General features: G+C 36.5%; 1 protein-coding gene across 1 annotated transcript in view; it reads left to right on the top strand.

The window, feature by feature from the left end:
* The window catches only part of LOC112160491 (CUB and sushi domain-containing protein 1), a gene marked incomplete in the record, with an annotated part of 398,036 nt that overhangs the window by 150,557 nt on the left and 229,847 nt on the right, over positions 1 to 17,632 (top strand). The window contains 1 exon segment of the mRNA XM_024295052.2: positions 10,770 to 10,882. Coding sequence (XP_024150820.1) covers positions 10,770 to 10,882 — 113 coding nt within the window.

Genomic DNA, 17,632 nt, shown 5'->3' with positions numbered 1-17,632 from the left:
CCAAATCATTTTTAACATGGCACTTACTAAAGCAGTCATACTCTGCTCACTCTTCTGCTGCTGTAGCATGCTCGCAGCCACTTCTCTCATGTGACTCATATAGCCTTTGAAAGCTGTTCTCCCTGCTTGGTGCTTCCTGGTGGGAAGTGAAGAGGTCAGGGCCTAGACACCAAACATCCATGCTGTGTATTCTCTGCATTCATATATAATCTGTTCCACTTGAGCTGGCAGATTGAAATACAGAGAGATTCAGAAAGCTATTTGAACCGTATGCATGGTGGGCCACTAGTGAGCCATACTTAGTAGAAATGTGCCAAGAAGGAGTAAAGGTCCAAGGATTCTGATTTAGAAACACAAATGCTAATATGAAAAAGAACAAAAAATATTCAAGCTTTAGTAATTCCTAAATACCTTTTGGTGAAGTTTAGAGTTTAAAACTAAATAAGGTGTATTGCTGTTTAGTATTTAATACAATTGCTTCTAAACTATGTGTTATCTCTGTGTGAGCTGAAACAAAATTTCCAACTGGTGCTGTTATTTACTAGTTATTACATTTTGAAATTTTGACCTTCTCATTTTGATAATATTGGGAATTTGTTAAAATAAAAGAAGTGTTTCTTTCTTATATATATTTTTAATTAAACAACAGATTTTCTTCAATATCTTGTTGAGATTTGGCATTGTCTTTACTCATACGAGTAAAAGTGTCCTGTTTTTTTCCTTTTGCTCTGCACTTATACATTGGTGGATTTTCCATATTTTTCACAGTATAAGTCACTCCTCATTGTAAGTCAAAGCAGTCAAAAAATACAAGTTACACTTTTGGGGGAAAAAATGTGACTCTTCTGAACAACTGACATAATGCTGCGTAGGGTGGCTGGGCGCTCCTTTAGAGATGGGGTAAAAAGCTTGGTCACTCGGAGAGAACTCGGAGTAGAGCTGTCTCTCCTCCATATTGAGTAGAGTCAGTTGAGGTGACTTGGGCATCTGGTCTGGGTGCCTCCTGGACGCCTCTCTGGGGAGGTCTTCTGGGCATGTCCCACGAGACGGAGGCCTGGGGAAGACAATGGACTCTCTGGAGAGACTGTGTCACTCAGTTGGCCTGGAAATGCCTTGGGGTTCCCCCCAGAGGAGCTGGAGGAAGTGGCTGGGGAGAGGGAAGTCTGGGCAACTTTGCTTAGACTGTGTGTGACAGTTCTGGATGAACAGAAGTAGATGGATGGATGGATGCTGAGTTCACACCGAACGGTATTCACACATTGAATTTTTTGTCCATCATCTTTATGTCTAAAAAAGCTTGTGCATTACCCGTTGATTTTGCATTTATGATTATGAAGTTTCAAACACAAATCAAAAAGTCATCAAGGTTTTTTAAGACGTTATTTTATGCCCAGCAGCAATAGCTCACAAAAAACAGAATTGCCCCTCGGGGATAAATAAAGTTGTTTGAACTTGAACTTGAACAAGAAATACAATTCTGGATTGTGGGCGGGACTGAGATCTCGCTGAGAGCTCTTTTTACACACTCACCCTCGAGCTTATAGCCTCAAGCTAACATTAGCTTTGCAAAAACGACCACAACCAATACTGGATCAATCCGGCCATACAGTTTTCAGCCAAATCCAGTTAGAACTGATATTAGCTACAGCACAAGTGTTGAACACGCTTAATTTCTTGCACATCTAATCGTGCCATGGGGCGGCCAGAGTGCACGCAGATTGAGAGAGGACTTTGGCACGCCCGTTCTATTCGTCTAAATATTTTCAAGCATCCAGTTTTCTGATCAAATGCAATTTGAATTAAAAATTGAATTAAAATTTTAATCATACATTATCTATCTATATATATAGGTCCTCTACTATGAGAAAAATGCTACAAGAAACGTAAGAAAGATGATTTTCATTGGAGTGGGTTTTTAACACTGATCTTAAACTTTACACACAGCAGTTTCAATTATCTGTTCCTCTTTCTATACCATTTACAACACAGTGAAAACAAAATTGTAGAGAACAAATGTTTACAAGACCTACAGCATCCTGTACATGTGTAATGTCTACTAGAAGTGATGGAGACAAGCCACTTTATTTTGCTTTCTTCTGTACATTCTTTTTTGGTGTAGAGTGAGTCACCTGCTTTATTCTTTCTCTAAATTTCCTTTTCCAGTTGCGTGGGAATGGATGGCCCAATTTTAAACTGCAGCATGTTTTACCATTCAGCCTATAGCGTAATCTTTATTGGAGTATATCAGCATGTGACACGCTGACAGCCTGATGGAATGAGCCAGAATTAGAGGGTCGACTGAAACAGACGGATACAGATGGGTAATCAAACAGTTGGATGAAGCAGCAATAAGGAATGCATGGAGCCTCACTGGTTGGTGGATATATTGTAAATACCAGACTGGCTAAAATCCCCGAGCGGCTGTCTGATTACATTAGCTGGCCGACTGGGTGGACAGTTTGATCAACTGGATAAACAGTTAAATATTCAAAATGCTGCTTGCTTAAAATCCTTTTTTTAAAGATAAATGTCAAGCGGCCATAGGATCGGTATGTTTGCCTGATTAGGGGAGATGAAAAGAGCAGAAAGTTCATGGGAGGGAGGGGATTGAGGTGCAGAGGGGGGAAGAAACAGACAAACACAAAGGTGAAACTGAGCTGTATGGGGGAAATGGAATCTTGTTCGTCCGTTGATGCAGCGACAGCAAGACGATTACTTCTTATTACCTGTCTGTCTGACTGACTGACTAACAATCTTGTGTGACTGCGCATGCACGTGTGTTTACCTGTGTGCACGCCATGAATTATCAGGTATACATCGGCTGTTATAGTTTAAAGTCTCACTCTGATCAAATTTTGATCTATTGTAAAAGTAGTTCCAGTGGTCTTTTAATTACATTTATGCTGTTTTAAGTACAAAAATAATAACTGTGTCGTTTTCTTGGACAAAGTTTCTGTAGAGTAGCAGTAGTTCATTAGAAATTTGAGTTGTGGGCTGGATTGTTGGTATGGAGCACCCTTTCCCTTCCAGCTTAGGGAATCGGTGGCCCACTCAGAATATTTTTTACATTACAAATAAGCACTTTTTCAAACTGCATTTTTTTTTTTTTTGTTTGTTTGCTGTTGATTCACAACAATTTGAATAAAGAAACACCCAGAAATGCAATTTTGAGCCTAGTTGTCTTCATATGAGTCCTCCATCATGAGAAAAGTGCTTAAACAACATGCTAAAAACACACAGTGTTCCCAAATTGACAGAAAAAGGATGAATAATGTTTATTCTTGGGTTCATGCACATACTGGTACATTTCTCCCAAAGTCAGTTTTAATAATTTAGAAACCCTAACATGTATATCATTTGTATGTATAAAACATTGCAGATCAATGTTTCTGTTCAGTGAGCGTTTAATTGTTCATCCCTTTATTCAAAAATAACAATGTATTTAAATAGGAAGGGGAGTCATTATTTGTGACAATGTGCAAATGTGTAAAAAAACAAAAAACAAAGTCACTAACCATGCTTCAACGCAATTAATCTTTATGTCTCTGACAACCTCTTTCTCAAGAAGAATTGTGCCATATTTGCAAGAAACATGTATTTGCATGAGGAGCAGCAGGGCTGAGGATGTGAGCTGCATCCATGAAAAAAAATGCAATTTTTTTTTATGCCTATGTCAAACAGCTTATATTTCTGATGCTTTTGACTAGTTTTGAGCTTCCAGTTCTCCCTGTGAGCAGGGGCCCTGCTGCAGCGGTTAGTAGGCGTCTTCTCCAAGAATTGGCACGCCACTTTTGACTGATCCGAACAGGGTCATGGAAAAGGGGAACTTTAATTGCTGCATTTAATTTACCTGAATTGTTTAAAGTGAGCCTTTAGGTAGCGAATATATTCCTTCTGCAGACATTCGGTCAAGGTTTGCAGGATGATAAGGCTGACAATTCAAACAATCCAGGAAAATCTGCACATAGCTGATCTCCGGTGTCATAGTGCTGCCAGGAAACTTGTCATGACTGTCCTTTGCCATTACTGCTTGGATCGTGGGGTTAACATGTGGAGACACCGCAGAGAAGGCACTGCTGATTGCTGTAACAATAGTTTACCGTCTTTTGTGAAGGCAGCATAACGTTGTGGGCAGCATCTCATTCACTGGGAAAATTAGGTTTGTCATCATCCAAAATAATCTCAGCAAAGACAGTGGTTTTCCACCAGGGCTGTTTGAAAGCTAGTTTGGAGCGGAGCAGGAGCCTGACTTTGCACCGGTTCTTTGTTTTTTACTGATTCCTGCCTCTCAAAAGTGCTTTCTAACAAGAATCAAATCATTATTAAACTGATGTAACTTAATCCTTAAAGACCCAGTCCAATAAAAAATGTGTTTTTGGTATTTTCAACATGTTATTTTGGTATTTTTCTGATGATGGAGAACATATATAAGAAAAATAAAGCTTAAAAATGCATGCACAGAGTATTTCTTGATTGAAATTGTTGTCAATCAACAGCAAATAATTAAAAAAATGCTGTTAGAAAAATAGCTTATTTGTGGTGTAGAAAATACCCTGGGCGAACATAGACTTCTTGCTCCATTCTCTCATCAATGTGGAAGAAAAAAGTGGGGGTTGCACTGCACCAGTGGTCCTTCCCACAACTTAGAGTCAAATTTCTAATTAACTTCTGATACTCTGCAGAAACTATGTCCTACAAAATAACAGTTTTTTAAATTTATTTTGGCTACAAACAGCGTGATAATAATTAAAAGACCACTGGGGACACTTTTGAAAATAGATTAAAGGAGTATCAGAGTGGGCTGCACGGTGGCGCAAGTGGTTAGCGCTCTCGCCTCACAGCGAGAAGGCCCCGGTTCAAATCCCGGCTGGGACCTTTCTGTGTGGAGTTTGCATGTTCTCCCCGTGCATGCGTGGGTTTTCACCGGGGACTCCGGCTTCCTCCCACCGTCCAAAAACATGCTTCATAGGTTAATTGGTGACTCTACATTGCCCCTAGGTATGACTGTGTGAGTGAATGGGTGTGATTGAGGCCCTGTGACAGACTGGCGACCTGTCCAGGGTGTACCCCGCCTTCGCCCATCAGTAGCCGGGATAGGCTCCGGCACCCCGCGACCCCGAAAGGGAAGAAGCGGTCAAGAAAATGGATGGATGGATGGATGGAGTATCAGAGTGAGTCTTTAAAGGTGGTCACCTGGGTACATGTAGTTATAGTTAACTCTTGTGTTGTCTTGTGGGTGTAAATGTTACCCAAATTAATGTCCGTTACCCAAATTAATCCTTTTCTAACTTGAAATGTTATGTTTCTTTCCTAAAGGGTTCCTATAATTAGAAAAAGTGAAGCTTTATTTTTGTTTATTTATATCTGAGTTGTTCATCACTGAGGAGCAACGATTGTCTACTGGGTCTTTTTTGACCCGTGAATGACAAAAACAGTATCAGAAAAGTTCAAAAGCCACGTCAAAACTCTCTGTAATATACACATATACACAGCTTCATACTCACACTTCCTTTGTATTATGTAAAAAATGAATAAATAAATAAGAAAATTAAATAAATTCAATTCAATTCATAAGGAATGGGTTGTTTCATGATGCACGATAGATTTTAGATTTAAAATACAATGAAGTTGCTTCATTTTCAGCTGTGGTAGGATGGGTAATTTTTGACCCGTAGGACATTGGAAGTAAACAGACAGTTAAGCTCACACAAGGACTTGGATCCATATTTGTGGGAAAAAAAGATGATTCTTTGAAAGCAAAGAACCAGCTACGCACTGGTACTACCACCAGGACAAAACCAACAACATTTTTTTCTTTTGGTCAGAGAAAAATTGAGACAAAATTGTGCAACCAGTTGAAATCTCACATCTTTAGAGTGTGGTGACTAAACTGTATCATCTGGGATGACAATTGCTCACCCACAGAGCAGGGTTAATCAGAGACTTCCTCTAGAATTTTGGATTGGGGAGGACGGAGTGACCTGCCAACATTCCTGACCTCAGCCTCATTGGACATTTGTTGGGATCAGCTAGGGCTTGCTGTTTTTCCTGGTGTGACCACCAGAATCAGGTTGGCTGACTTGCAATTAATGTAACAAAGAATGGGATGTCGTGTGACCAGTATTATGAAGAGGAAGTATTTGGTTTCTCTAAAATTTCCAAAACTGCTAGGCATTTGGAAAGATTATATGGCAAAAAATACTTTGCTCTGGTTCTCACTTAAACTGTGCTTTTTACTGTTGTGGCATTATTTAAATAATAATAATAATAACACATTTTATTTATATAGAGCTTTTAAAAGATACTCAAATTGGCAAAAAAGCAGGTTGCCCAGTGAAATATTCATGAAATTGCATACTTAGCCAGAGAGAATGATAAAAATCATAAAAAAAAAGAAAAATAAGTCATGTGTATAGCCCATGCCTCAGTAATCAATAGCTGCCCCATCCTAGGATTTCTCTTAAGTCTTTGACCAGTCGAAAGACGAACCTTGGCCTGAGGGGAAGCGTCCTTCAAGGTTCACATGTCCATGAAATTAAAAATGTAAGAGTAAAATGTGCTTCTGTTTTAATTTTTCACATTTTATTTCTTGATTGGTGAAATGCTCTTGTGAGAATGTATTGGCTGTCCCCTGTGAGCCATCAAGGTGATTTATTGTAGCTTGGAATGTGGTAATTCTCTTCCTGTTTAAGAAAAAAAGTGTATGAACGAGGCAAGCAGCACACATTGCATATTTTGTAGAATATAATGAAAAATAGGTATAATCCACAAAAATCCTGTGGCACATTAAGTATGATAGTTTTTATCTTAAATCTATAATGAAAAATTGTGAAATTAAGGGTTTATGTACAACTTAAGTAAAAAAAAAAAAAAAAAAAAAAAAAGTAGTTGCTTGAGTTGTTGGTTTAGTGGCCCTACTCTCTCACAGCTCAGAAAACCTTACCAGTATAACTAAGAAGAAGTTGTGGTCACAACAGCATGATCAATCAATCAAACTTTATCCTAAACTTTACACAGTAGACATCTGTTCAAATTAAGTTAGCACTTCCAAACTGCAGAATGCTCCACTCAATAAAATAGATTTCCAGAGCAAGAATAATCTTTCCAATATTCAATTATCTCAGAATTGCTGTAATGTTATATATCTTGTCATGGAACCTAAACTGCATATTTATTATGAGAACTGTGTATTTTTTTCTCCTGTAGCTGCCAGATCTATCTCACCAAGGTGCAATAATTTTGGATCAACTTTTTTATCCAAAAGTATTTTTATCTTTTTTTATATTTCAGTAAGAATCATTTTCTAACTGGTGTTTCATAAATATGAACATAAGATTCGATGTGAAAAAATTACATGGTAAAGTCGTATCTCACTTATGCTGGATTTAGGTTCTGAAAGTACAAATACTGTGAGACAATTGTTTTGTAAAGTTGGGCTATATGAATAAAATGGAATTGAATTGGTGAAATATGCAAATTATCATTACAGATGCTTTAAGGCTGTAAAACCTCTGACTATAAACTTTATTCACTTTTTCTCTGACAGACAATAACATTTACGCACTTTTTTGGACCTGTAACGTAAAAAAAAGGGAAAAAAGTGCAAAATTGCACCAGAAAAACACACAATACATCAAAAGATGAACTATATTGCATTTGACCACAGAATTAACTTTTTCTGTTGTGATTCAGGATGAAGATTATTTAGTGAAGTAAAATCAAACTTGAAGTTAAATAAAACTTTTAGGGGGATCTCAGAGTTCATGCACTGCTCAATAATTAGGAAAAGGAGACGCATTAAACTTTTTTGCCCTGATATCCAAGAAGGTTGTATAACTAATAGCCACATGGCACAGTCATGCTCAACTTTTTTTTTATTTTTCTTGGTGCAAACATTTATCGAGACCATTACTTTAAAGCTCAGTAGAGGTAAGAAAACATGCACAAACCAAAACACAAACCAAAAATGGTTATGCTCTGTTTATCCAAGTATTCTCTAAAGACAGCTTGTCTTGCAAAAAATGCTAATTTCAAATTTCAATTTTTTTTTTAATGTATCCATCAATAGGGTAGACAGAAATAATTATGACAGTCGTATGGGGAAAGGTCTGTTTTGATGCTAAATATCAGTAGAGAAAAGCCAGGAAACATGACAAAAAGCAAGAGTAAGAAATGACTTTGATGTTTCAGTGATGGTAACAAAGTCAGGCCTACCCAAAGTGTATTTCACGTGAAAATATATTTTTGAAACTAAGTTTTATGTATTCATTCATTTTTTGTTCCTCAGGTTACAACAAAAAATAGCAAATTGTGTCTGATTGCCATTTCTGTCTTAAAAGATATAATTAGGATAGGATTTAAAGAATGCCAATGTGCCAGCCTTTCACACTCAAACCCCATTAATTGCTTTCTTTTATTTACTCTTCAGCCACATATTTTCTTTAAAAAAATACATGTTATCATGTAGTTGGATCAATAAGAAATAGAAATTGTAATCTTTTGTTTGCATAATCTTGCATTTAGACCAGTCATACGTACAGTCTGATGTTTTAGGAGTTTTAAGGACTCGGGTTTTGAAGTACATACATGGAGCAGGTTCTGCTCCATGCTGGTGAAAATTGAAGTTTTAAAATATATAGTTTCATCAAGTTACTACTAGAGGCTTATTGCAAAACTAGTCAGTACCAATTCCATCCATCCATTCCTAACAATAACAGAAACAAACTATTGCCAAGTTACTGATTTGTTAAAGAACTGGAGTTTCCACTAGACTGACAATATGACTGTTGTTTACTGTTGTGTTACAGGACTACAAAAGCCTCATAAAAGTAAAGGAAATAATTAATCATGTAAGATGTGCAGTATCTATAGTAACAGAAAATACCTCATTGCTGAGGAGTGAGAGCTTTTTTGCATTGTTTTATTTATTTTATTTTATTTTTTTTTTTATTTTCTTGTGTGTGCAACAGAGTTTTTTTTCTATTGAAGGCAGTCTGGAGCTGTGCAAACATTATGTTTTAATGCCCAACACTTGTTGCTTACTTTACAACAGGTCATTTTAAACCATGCCAACCAGGTTGATATAAGGGGGGTTGTGAAACTGAAACAAAGCAGTTCATTGCAAGCAGGCTGTCTCTGCTTTTTGGGTAAAAGTGGTTTAGCATTCATGCTATTATGCAACACTCCCCTGTGTTTCGATTTTAAACCAAGTCTAACTATCTATTTTTTGAGGCTGCTCACATCTGTGACCTCCTTGCTGCCAAAATAAATTATACATCACATTAAATAAAGATAACTTCTTTTTTTCCCCATTTGGTCACCTTGAAAAGTGAATCAAGAGCTAGAGCACCTTTTATATATGTTAAGTAAAAACTATTGATATGTTGTATAAACTGTCCAACATCTGGGATAAATGAAGAAGGACAAGACAGAAAAGGTGTATTAAAAATGATTTAGAAAGAGGATCAAAAACCTCCTTAAGTTCCGCGCTTAGCATGCATACATTAATATTGTTTGTGTGGAGAGGAATCCACAATTTCAGCACAAACACATTCTCCCAAACTGCCAATCCTAAAAGTCACGCTTGTAAATTCATTGCTGTTCCCTTCAGAGTGTTGCAGGTGCATGGGTATATTTTTTACACAACCAGATGATGTTCTGCTAACAGAAATGATTTCAACAGCAACAAATCCTTTTCAAGTACGGACATAATATTTTTTCAAAAAAGATTACATGGGTGCATCTCATCGTTTTCACAGCTGCAAAACAACTTAACACCTGCATTAAAACATAACGTTCCCATGTAAAATCTGATTATATGTGTGCATATCCTGCGACAAAATTCTTTTCATGAAGCAAGGCTGTCAGATATGGAGATGTGGAGCCCTTTGCTCAGAAACGTGACTCCAGATACCGTCCCTGGATGAGAAATAGAAGATAAATGGTTGCTTTTTGCTGTGAGAATGCAAAAAGATGACTTTTTTTGGAATATTATTGTGTATTTTTTCCTTCCTTTCTACGTAATGTGCCGGTGTTTAGAGTCAGCTATGCTTCATTTCTTTATTTCATAGTCTTTCTAAAAATACATATTTTTTCTGAACAGGTCAGGACTACTTGTACCTATTGTGCTTCAGCAGTGTCTTGGTAATTTGTGTAGAATATGTTGAAGCTTTTTTCTTAACAGTTATTATTTTTTTTAACCAAATCTGTTAAGAGAAGTTGTTGTTTTTTTCTTTTTTAAGCTTTTTTATTGTTAATATTTTAGTGTTATCTAAAGTGAGAAATTGTAAACTTTGCAACTGAAATAAAATGTGTTTGAATTGGTACAGAAGTTACCAACTTCCTCTGAGTCAATATTTCAAGGATTTTTTTTCTACACTGATAGGTCAGAAAAAGATCTTGAAGCTTCACAAATTATTGGGCAGCAACATGTGCTTGTCTATATTGTTCAATGTTTATATTTCAAATACCTAAATATTCCTGATGTCTAAATGACAGCCTTTTTTCTTGTGTAGGAAGTCTATACTCGATGGAAATAGATTCATCAAGTAAAGTAAATCATCAAAATGTGTTTGTTTAATTTCCCACATTAATTGTTTTTAGATGGTTGAATAAAACTGTCAGGGCGGTGTATCTTTATTAGTTTTTATTCTGTACTTTCTGACAGGTTTTATGAATTGGCCTTTTAAATCCTTTTTTTGTTATGTCTACCGGTGCCATCTTTAACGGAAAAGAAAAGCCAAACCTTAATTTCTTTTTTTTCCTTGCAGGTTGTCAGGATTCATGCTGCCCTCCCCTTTAGTCAGTAGTGGATCCATATTGGCCTTGTGGTTTACCACAGATTTTGCTGTGAGTGCACAAGGCTTCAAAGCTGTGTATGAAGGTAAGAACATGCTTTTGTCTACCCAGTTTTGAGGTTATACTCATCTTGATGAATGTTGATAGTTCGATAAATTATTGATATGTTAAATTAAGTGTGTGTACTTTTTATTTTTCGAATTCTACAGTGAGCATCTCAAACCTGTTTTTTTTTTCATTGCTCAATTGGTCATCTTGTTTTAGGTTTGATGTCAACAGTTTGAAATTATAGTTTAATCGATGTCTAAAGCATAACTTTATCACTTGAAATATGTAGGCAAATGAAAATACTAAATATACTAATGGTGTATTCAGACTGGAAAAGTCATGTGGTCCAGACAGAGTGTGCTTAATTTAGTCCAGATCAAGTCCTGAACCTTGGGTTTGGTCAGACTGGCGTCTATTGGAGATTTCTATTTCAACTAAAGCCTGTAAACAAAACTACATGACTAAAGATCTCTTCAGTCATTGGTCAGGAATTTCGAAGATGGGGCAGAGCAATGAGAGAAAGAATAATGGAAGTCCTACGCTTTGCAATCCTTGTCAGGATAGCTCTTGGTTATCACTTATAAAGTGCCAGATGCATTACTGAACTGTTGAAAAAGGACCTATGTATCCCAAAGTGGTCTCAGGCAGTCAACCTATACCAAGGTGATGACCCCAAACACAAGTCCAATCTCAGCTAGAAGTACATAAGGAGAACAAACAACAACAACATGTTATTCATGAAAATATGACTTGAGCAGAATGGCCTCCAGATTTAAACCCAATTGAAAAAGATTGAAGATGAACTGAAAATCACAGTAAAGTAAAAGCAAACTATATGTACCAACATTTATAGGCACTTTTGTAACAGTGGGGACGTGTGCACAAGTACAATACAACACAAGTGTAGTTGTTGAGCGATCGAAGTGGAAGGATCAATCTCTGTCCTCAGAATTACATGTTCATGACTGTGTGCCACTGTGTTTTTTCAAAAGACTAAGAAAGCTCAATTTGATCCCAGTGGCCTGGTTAGCACTTTGTTAGAATCCATGTATGTGTTTGTGACTGTGATTTGTAAAGCGCTTTGAGCCTTGAAGAAGGTGGAGAGTAGTAGCAAGTAGACGCAATTTTACCATCTGTTTGTGTGTAACTGCGAGTACTGCACATGGGCTTGTTTGTGCGTGTTGTGTTTTTGTGTACGCTCCTTGGGTCTGTTTGGGCTTGTTCCTTGCCCCAGATGTTGCTCTCTCTCATCTAGAATTGGTTCATCTCTCAGCACTTTCGTTCTCTGTTTTTAAACCTTATTGTCTGGTTGCCCTAAAGAAATAAACTCATGCTCAGCACAGAAGTCCCAGTGGACAATTCTAGCCACTTATGACATTCCAAAATAATGCAATATCTTCTCTCTTTCAAGCCTCTGCTAGGACTTCTCAGTATTTGTCACTCATTCAGCTTGTTGGTGCTGCATGCTGTGCAGGGATGCTGAAAGCTTCATTGTTGCCCCAGGCATTTGCTTAGGAGTTTAGTGCTTAAGGGCAATCTTCCTGATGTACCCCAGGATTTTTGTTGTTACATTCAGTATGATGCTATAATGCTTACTAGTCTACTCCCCTATTCCCTTAAAGTTACTACACAGTCTCTAGGTATTGGACTTAGTCTGGAACTTTCCATTCAGTGTTGCTTTTATGCCACTGGCCTATTTCCTCCCATGTTCATTTTATAATCCCAGTAAGGAATCTAAATACATGAAGGTACAGAGTGTTACACTTTGATTTTTTTTTTCCATCCAGCTGGTTCTATAAGACCTGCCTCATTCATCAGGCCTAGATAGACTTTTTTCAACCTTTTTCATAACCACCATTTGATTTTGGGATCCTGAGGTGTTTGCAAGGGAACATCTAAAATCTTGCCTTCCAGGAATCTACCTTTTTATTTGGGATTCCTTCATGAGTATTTGTTTCTACAAGTCTGCATTTTGTTCAAGTCTTTATGAAACAGCAGTTGCATTGCTCATATTTTTTTTTCACTACTGAGATGAAACGTTGTATAGATCTTCCTCTCATTTCTGTCACACAAGTTTGCGTTCTTATGCAGAGAATCTGCCTCCTTCACCTCCTAACTCAGGAGTCTGAAATCTTCAAAACTAGGAGTCATTCTGGTTAATTTCTCTGACCACAACTCAGTAGAAACCACAGTCTTACTCCACCTGTTAGAAAAACGAGACACTGATTTGTATTTATGATACTATTACTCTTATAATAAATATAAATGAACTGTTTTATGGCATAAATGAAACAAAAACTTAAAAAACAAAATATATTTTTTTCAAGTTTCTTAAATAGTTTAAAACTGTTGAGAGAGGTACATGGCTTTCTTTTAAAATAAGACACCCTGTATCACACAGGATCATCTCAGTGGAGCAAAGTAGTGGGAGGTAGGTAGATGTAATGTCACCAAAAAAAAAAAAAAAATTTTAGTGCTGCAATGCGATTATTTTTTTGTGAGATTAATAGCGACCTTTCATTAATTAATCTTTTTTTAATCATAATTATTTTTTTTATTTTACTATTTTCCGTAAAAATCCTGATTTTTAGATAGTTTCATTTAAATTCATGCCATTGTTTTTTTTTTACAAAAAGAAAAAATGGCTTCATGAAGTTTACCTAATATAACAAACCTCCAAACTTTACTTTTACACCAATAAGGGGTATTTTTTTTAAATCTCCACCATTTAAAAAAAAGCACAAGAGCAAAACATCATCTCCAGAGTACTCAAATTTTACACATAAAAAACAATAGGAAACCCCTCCCTTGGCAATAAAATAAATGACCACAAACTTCTTGTTAAGACCATAATACATGATGACAAACATCATTCCATAGTTTACCATTCCATGAGATCATCCTTCCACGTATCACATTGATTTATAACAAACACTCGTCATTCTTTACCCCTAACATTATAGATAATAGCGGTGGAATTCTAGGCTTGTGTTGAGGTGGTTCTGTAAAGAACTACAAGGTCGCACATTGATGATGTCACAGCAGCAGCACTCATACTTCACTTAGGTTGTGCTTACTGATGTTCAATTAATTTTCGATGGCACATAAACACCAAATATTTTCCATATTTCAAATTTTGCTTAAAGTTGGTTTCCCTCAAATAAGCCCATAATTGTCAGTAAACGGTAAGACTGGCTACCATCAGACCCCGTAAGTGTTTCTTAAGTGCTTATGCCCATCAAACAAAACCTGCAGCGTTGCTTCCTTGTTTGCACGACAGTTGGAAAGGAGGTTATAAATGCAGCTCATCTCGCATGAAGCAGAGATTTAACTTCACTGTTTTGTGTCTAGCACTAGCAGGAATATACAACAAAATATTTATACATTTTTGTAAGGAGTAATCTTAACTTCTTATTTATTATTCATATTCCACAGACTTATTTTTTAACATTTTTTTGTCAGTTTTTTTTCATTTTGTATTGGCAATATGATGTATGACATAAAACAGCGTACTGCATTCACATGCTTCTACTTTAGTGTTATTCCATAAATAAACTAAAAGTCAAACACTCACAGGGACCGTCTCATTACCTGCTTATGTTAAATATACGATTTCTCTATAATCACATATTCTCTCATAACCCTGTTAGCTCACTTTGGCTCAGTTATTTCTAATGCGTCACTGTCCCTCTCTCTTTCCCTCTCTGATGTGTCTAATAGCGTAACATTTATTGGGATCACCTCTTGTAGCTGCTACAGCCTGCTGACTTGATGCAAGGTTTTACACAGACTACAGAAGGAACCCCAAAGCCACCAACTATTTGAAAAGTACCAAAAAACAAAAAACCCAGGAGCCTGCATGGGGATTTTGTGTTCTTACACATGATTTACCGCATAAAAAAGATTCTGTCATATATTTTTTAAAATGCCTTTAGCAGTTTTCTTTAGTGGTGCTTTTTTTTCCCCTTTTTTGCTTTCGAAATCTCAGAGGGCAGCAGATAAGCATTGCAGAAAATTGCACTACAGAAGAAAGGAATTGTGTCATAATATTAATAAATATTATAGTTTTTAGGGGGCAAAAAAACTTATTACAGAACAGCAATTGAAATCTGATTGCATATCTAGCATAATTATGATCAACAGCAGTATACAACCAGGGCAAATTATTTCAAAAATAATGTCTTCTTTTACCAATCATATTATGTTTAGAAGATGGACACATCAATAAGGAAGTCACATATATCTTTTTATAAAACATATAGCAGAAAGACTTCAGTTTTGTCAATGTCTTTAGTGTAGCTAAATATTTTGGCATTGAATCTCTTGCCAATGAACAGTTCATCTATTATACCCTTTTTTAAATACTGAGACATTTGTAAGGAAAATGTCCTTGTAGGATGAAAAGCAGAGCTAAACATGCAGTCTGTGTCCATGAAAAATTTGCTAAATCTAATCAAATAAAGTAGCACATCATTGTTTTTTGTCTTTGTATGTTGTTGCTTTATATTGCATGCAGGAAGCTTGAAGGTAAAATCATGTTGGATTTACAATGGTGATAAAAATGCTTGATTCTAGATAGAAGAATCACACACTACTACAACAGCCAAGCTCTTCTATCTGGTCTCACAGTGTAGTTGTGTTGGTCCCTCTAGCATAAAGGAGAGGCCCAAGCTGATCAGAAAAGTGTTTAATGGACTGAAGGTCACGGCTGCTAATTCCATGACCTCCACTACCAAATTCTAGAAATGGTCTTTAAGAAATAACTGATTGGTGAGGATTAAAACAGCCTCACCAAAGTCAACAGTCTGACTCCTGTCAGCCCTATAGACCAAAGGTTAGCCGTGTGCAGTCTGGGCAGAGAGCCGTAGCTCAAATCGCACTGCAAGCCTATACCTTAATAAGCTGAGCCCAACCACTGTGCCTAAATACTTATAGTGTGAGGAAAGGGCATTGACAGGTCATAGGAAATGCCTTAAAACTAGTCCTAGCGAAATCAGGCCAGAGCCTTCTCCGTCACTTCCTGATACGTCTACCGCCATATGACAACCTGTCGACAATGATTGGTCTGAGTCAGTCTGAGTCACAGTTTTAGAGGAGCTAATGTCACCAATCCTGAGTGAGCTTGTTCCGACTTGTTCAAAGTCCAAACTCCTCCCACTGAGAGGCGAGCTCAGGAGAATCTGTCAACCAAATGTTTGAGGCACCACATGCTTTTACTCAGACATTTGATTGGTCGGTTTATAACTTGAATAACTTTCTCAAAAGAAAAAAAAATATATTACTAAATAGGATTCGAAAAAAATGTGTTAATCTGACAAAAACAATAACTGAAAAATAAATGTCTATTTCTCAATGGAAGTGTCTGGCACTTCGGCCTTCTTAAAACCAGCGAGTACTTCCTCTGTTTGTTGGAGCGACTTATCCCTGACACATTTTACAAATAAAATAAATCATACCGTGGGGTTTCCAATATTCCTTTTTTTAGTTTAAGTGTACCTTTGATGAACATTACAGTGCTCTCAAGTCTTTTAAGTGGAACAACTTGCAGAATTGGTAGCTGACAAATACTACTTTACCCCACTGTAAATTTAACGCGGCCTGCCAACTCTTAAATTAGACGCCTATACTGGCCACTGTTGCAGCGCTTACGCTCACAGCGGATGCCAGGAGCCTCAAATCAAGAGTCAAAGCAACAGCAATATAAGCTGTTTGGTACTAGTAGTAAAGAGCTGGCAGATTTTTCATGGGTGTAACCCATACACTTAGCTCTACTGTGGAAACACTGGAAAAATAAATGAACAGGCTTTCCAAAACTCTATGATTTATTGCCAAAGAACATTGTAACACCAAAGAAATATTGAACCAAACACAAATGCTTTTATTTTTTGGTAATGTTTAATTTGAATTCCAGTTAAAATTTTGATTGTCATTTGGCTGTCTCTACTGGCAAACTGTTCAACCAGCAACCAGCTCATGTCATGTTGGGAGTGTTCAGGAAAATATAGCAAAGGGAGAAAATTAAAACAATGAAAAGTGGGAAAAAAGTAAGTTATTGATGGAGTATAAAAGATTCACAAAGTCCAAATGTGTTATGTTAAGTATCACTGTATTGGCAAATAAGTGCTTACGTTTGGAAGCGTTTTGCTAATATCTATCATAATTAAATGCAGTAAATAGAATAAATCTATTCAATGGAGATTTTACTATCTGCACTAATTTGCAGTTACCATGATTTACTTGTGCTTTTGCACCCGCAGCATTGAGATTGTTTACATTTGGAGCAGAAGGGAAGCCATTTTACTCATGATCAATGTTTTGTTGATGAGATAACTTTTTTGAAGAATCTCTGTAATTAATTAATCTGCAAAATTTAGTACAAATTTAAAGAATGTTAAAAATTATAAGAAGAAAAAGTGTTGATGGGAATTGCTGTGATTAAAAAAAAAGCCTTGTTGATTTTAATTTACTATTGTGTGCTTTGACTGTGCTAAGAGTCAATTGTTACTGGTGTCGTTATTAGGTTAAAAACATTTAGTTTGCTGATTGATTGGGTTTCCTGCTGTGAAAATACAACAAATATACCAGCAGAAAAAAAAAGAAAAAGCTTGCAACTGAAAAGCACAAGACTTTAGCTTCTTCCTCAGACAAAATTTGTTCATGGAACCATATTTACTAAAACAAAACAATCAATTTAGCATGAGTAAATTGCCTGCTGACTTAAATTATCTTTAGTCAGAATTGAATTAACTTAAAAAATAGCAACAGGAATTAGTTAACTCATGATACA

The sequence above is a fragment of the Oryzias melastigma genome, linkage group LG3, assembly GCF_002922805.2.
Source record: "Oryzias melastigma strain HK-1 linkage group LG3, ASM292280v2, whole genome shotgun sequence".
Classification (NCBI taxonomy): domain Eukaryota; kingdom Metazoa; phylum Chordata; class Actinopteri; order Beloniformes; family Adrianichthyidae; genus Oryzias; species Oryzias melastigma.
This window is presented reverse-complemented; position numbering and strand designations above follow the sequence as displayed.